We start from the raw sequence: 3,910 nt of genomic DNA, 5'->3' as shown, positions 1-3,910 counted from the left end.
AAAAAAAAAAAAAAAAAAAAAAAAAAAAGACCCCTGGATGTTGAATTGCCTGGATTAAAAATAAGTTCAACAAAGACAAGAAAGAAACCCACCACCAGCAGGCTAACTGTGCTAGGAGTTTGGAGATCAGTTTTTTGTTTAACTGTTCTTTCTTTCTTTCTTTCTTTCTTTCTTTCTTTCTTTCTTTCTTTCTTTCCTTCTTTCTTTCTTTTTTCTTTCTTTCTGTGTGAGGGTTTTTGTTTGTTTGTTCTTGTCTTTTTGAGACAGACTCTCACTATGCAGTTCAGGCTGGCCTTGAGCTCACCTTGTAGCCCAGGCTGGTCTCAAACTCACAGTGATCCTCCTGCCTCAGCCTCCCAAGTGCTGGGATTACAGGCGTGCGCCACCATGATTGGCGTTTATTTGTGGTACTGGGGATGGATCCCAGGAATTCATTGCTCGAGGCAAGAGCTCAGCACTGAGCTACACCCTGGCCTCCACTCTTACCTAACTTCTTCAAGCAGGCTGAAGCAAACATATGGTTAAGTTGCTCTTTAAAAATCTCCACAAGCTAATTCTTTACAAAAATTCCTCCACTACAGAAGAATGTGCTTTGGAAAGTGAAAGTCCCCCAGGGAAAATCCCACACAGAAGAACTGGCACCCTGGACACAAGTCCTTCCAGGATCTTCTCCATGTCTACCATGCGCGGATACTGTTCTGTGAGTGGTGACATGGAGTTGCTATTTGGCCTCCTAAAGTTCGCCCCAGACGTCTACCTGTCAATTTGGTCAACAAACGGTTCTGCCTCTCCCTCGGCTCCTACACCATGTCGCATTGTTTTGAGAGCTGTGGTCTGGGGCTCTGGTTGGTGGACATTTAGGGTGCCCTGGTGTCGGGTGCTGTGTAGGTACCTAGGGCCACACAACTCTACAGAGCAGGCCAGTGACTCTCCAGGGCTCAGTGCCTAAGACTGAGTTGTGATGGCAAAAGTCATGGACACTGGGTATGCTTGTGCATGCCTATAATCCCAGCAGTCTGGGAGGCTGAGGCAGGAGGGTTTCAAGTTTGAGCCCAGACTAGGTAACTTAGCGATTTAGCAAGACCCCGTCTGAACTGAAAAATTAAAAAAGGGCTGGCAATGTAGATCAGTGCGAAGGGCCTGGGTTCAATCCCCAGTACTGAATGAATGAATAAATAAACAAATACTGAGAAAAAAAGCTATGCATAAGTTATAATTTTAGGAAATTCTGCCACTCGGTGCTCCTAGAAGACTGGACCCACTTTTGGACCCATTTGGACCCCTCTGTCCTGTTCAGGGCGCCTGGCTCGGTCCTTCCACACCGAGGCTGGAGATCTGGGTCCCATGCTCAGGCCCACACCCGGCTGCCCACCATGTGCCCGGGGTCCACAGAGGGGCTGCCCACGACATGATGCCCTCTCATTTGTGGTCATGGGGGGGCCGGGACCCGCTCCCACTCGGTCCCAAGAGCAGGCGGACACGTTTCCGGTTTTTCCCAAGTGGATGCTCAGTACGGCCATCACTATGACTGCTTTGGGGCTTTTGAAACACGGTCTTGTTGGGTAGCCCAGGCTGGCCTCGAACTTGCCGTCATGCCGGGCTCAATACGGCTATTATGAATTCAGTTCTTCAAACTTACAATGAGATAAATTGTGCATTTTTACAAACATAATAATGATCAAAACTCACTACTTCCTAATTGCTTTATTTACTGTCACCCATGCTGTCGAGGTCCCTGGACCTGTGAGGTGTGCGGGGAAAGGTCCTGTGTGCTACCGTGTGGGTGTCCACACCTCAGGTGGACAGCTGGTCGGTTAGGGTCCAGGCTGAGCGAGCATTCGGGCAACAACGATCACCACAAATCAAGTCCTACCCCTCTGTTGCTAAGTATTTACCAAACATCGCTGCCTATTTCTCTTTTTTTCCTGTACTGAGAACTGAACCCAGAGCCTTTACACAGAGCTGAATCCCCAGCCTTCCTTTATTTATGTTTTAAGACACATTCTCACTAAGTCTCTAAAGTGCTCAGGCTGGGCTTGAATTTGGTAGTCTTTCTGCCTCAGCCTCCCAGACTGCTTGGACTACCGGCGGCTGCCACCAGGTCCAGCACCACTGTCTTTTAAGGTCTCTAATCCTTGGTGTCTAAAGTCTATCACAATCCTATAAAATCAGACCCCACATATCCGCCTGGCTCCTTCACTCCTGAGGAGGAAGAGGGCCTGGAGGTACGTCCTGGAGGCCAGGTGGGGACCCCATCTCTGGATGTGAGCTCGGGAGGCAGGGCCTCTGTGTTCCCATCTGTGAAATGGGTGACAGCAGCCACCATCTTGCAGGGTCCCAGGGTTGGGGGAGAAGGGGCTGCCCTGTCACACGTGGCTAGGAGCAGTGTTCCAGGAGCCAAATCCCTGCTAGGCCACTCAGTGCCTCTGAGGCTTGTTTTCGGTCTCTCAGGAGTGTTAGAGGCCAAGGATTAAGGGCTTTAAAATGCTGGGCTCTCTGCTGACCCCCCCTTGAGGAAGACCCTGGGTGCACAGGTGGGTGACTGGTGTCCCCAGGACAGAGCGGAGATCCACAGTGAGTGTGGGGATCACAGTGAGTGCAGTTCCCAACTCCCCGAGACCCCTCCTCCGGCTGTCTCGGTAGGCAGCAGAGGTCAGGACCCCTGCAGAGCCTCAGGCTGGCCTGCACCCTTCCCGGGGCAGAAAAGGGAGGACAGAGCGGGTAGTGACACAGTCCTGGCCCGGTTGTGGGGATCACAGACTGCTTGAAAGCCCGGGGAAGGTGAGGGAATTAAAGCTAATAACAATTACAGCAATAGAGAGGCTGAGGCAGGAGGATCGCTATGAGTCTGAGGCCAGTCTGGGCTACACAGTCAGCTCCAGTCCAACCTGAACTACAAAGTGAGACCTTGTCTCAAAATACAAAAAATAAAATTAAATTAAAATACCCCTAGTAGCAAAACAACAACAATAGCAGCTCTCTCGGTAAGCATGACCTCACCACCGACCTTCACTGCATCCTGGGGGGACTTTGTTAGCAGCTCTCCTTTGCTCAGAGGCCCAGAGGTGGCCCCTCTACATCACACTGGCAAGGTAGCAAGGAGAGGAGGTTTGAACCCAGAGCCTGGCAAGGATCATGAGCCCTCCTTCCCATCCACTCCTCAGATGGGAAACTCAAGGCCCCGGGAGGGTAGGAAACTCTTCCAGGGCTGCACAGTATTCTGGGACCTGGGCTTCCTGGTGAGAGCTGGGTGGACAGAGGTTAAGGACCAGGCTTCAGGTCAATCGTCTGTCCCACTTTGCTTGAGACTTCAAGCTGAAAGTCCCATGTCTGTGACACCCTTTGGTTCCAGCAAATTGGGGGTACTTGGTCACCTTTCCCGGCCACCAGAGCCTTACCCCCAGACAGCTCCGCAGGGCGGGAGCTCAGACCAGGAAGGAGGTGGGCAACACTGGGGTCCCCAAACACACACCTGTGGGGCCGAGGCCGCAGGCAGCCAGCAGCAGGGCGACGCCGAGGACGAGCGCGCAGTGGTCCATGCCGTGGCCCGGGACTCCGTGCGCGGGGCCCTATCCGGTGTCCAGGGGCAGGGCTGCGGGCGGGCGCCGGGGCCGGCGTGGGCTCGCGCAGGGATCCGAGGGGAGCAGGCGGCCGGAGCGGCGGCGTCCCTGCTCCAGCCTTCTGGGGTGGCGGCCGAGGGGTCAAGAGAAGCGTGCGCGGGACTCGGTTGGCCGGGGGCGCTGGTCGTCGGGGGGCGAGGAGGGGGCACCGGCTCCTGTGGACAGCGACAGGGGCGACGGTCCCGGCTCAGGACGGGGACGCAGATGGAGGCTGGGGTGACCCACGGCAGCGGGAGCTCTCCCGGCTCATCCAGCCCGGCCCAGGGAGGCAGGAAATGCGCTTCCTTAGC

General features: G+C 54.2%; 1 protein-coding gene across 2 annotated transcripts in view; it reads right to left on the bottom strand.

Moving 5' to 3' along the window:
* Positions 1–3,910, bottom strand: part of Eng (endoglin) — a 34,523-nt gene extending 30,613 nt beyond the window's left edge. For both annotated transcript variants that reach the window (XM_013513164.1, XM_013513165.1), the window contains exon 1: positions 3,473–3,910. In XM_013513164.1, the coding sequence (XP_013368618.1) occupies positions 3,473–3,539 (67 nt within the window). In that variant the 5' untranslated portion in view covers positions 3,540–3,910. The remainder of the gene's footprint in view (positions 1–3,472) is intronic.

The sequence above is a fragment of the Chinchilla lanigera genome, unplaced genomic scaffold, assembly GCF_000276665.1.
Source record: "Chinchilla lanigera isolate Chin_1 unplaced genomic scaffold, ChiLan1.0 scaffold00018, whole genome shotgun sequence".
NCBI classification, from domain to species: Eukaryota; Metazoa; Chordata; class Mammalia; order Rodentia; family Chinchillidae; genus Chinchilla; species Chinchilla lanigera.
This window is presented reverse-complemented; position numbering and strand designations above follow the sequence as displayed.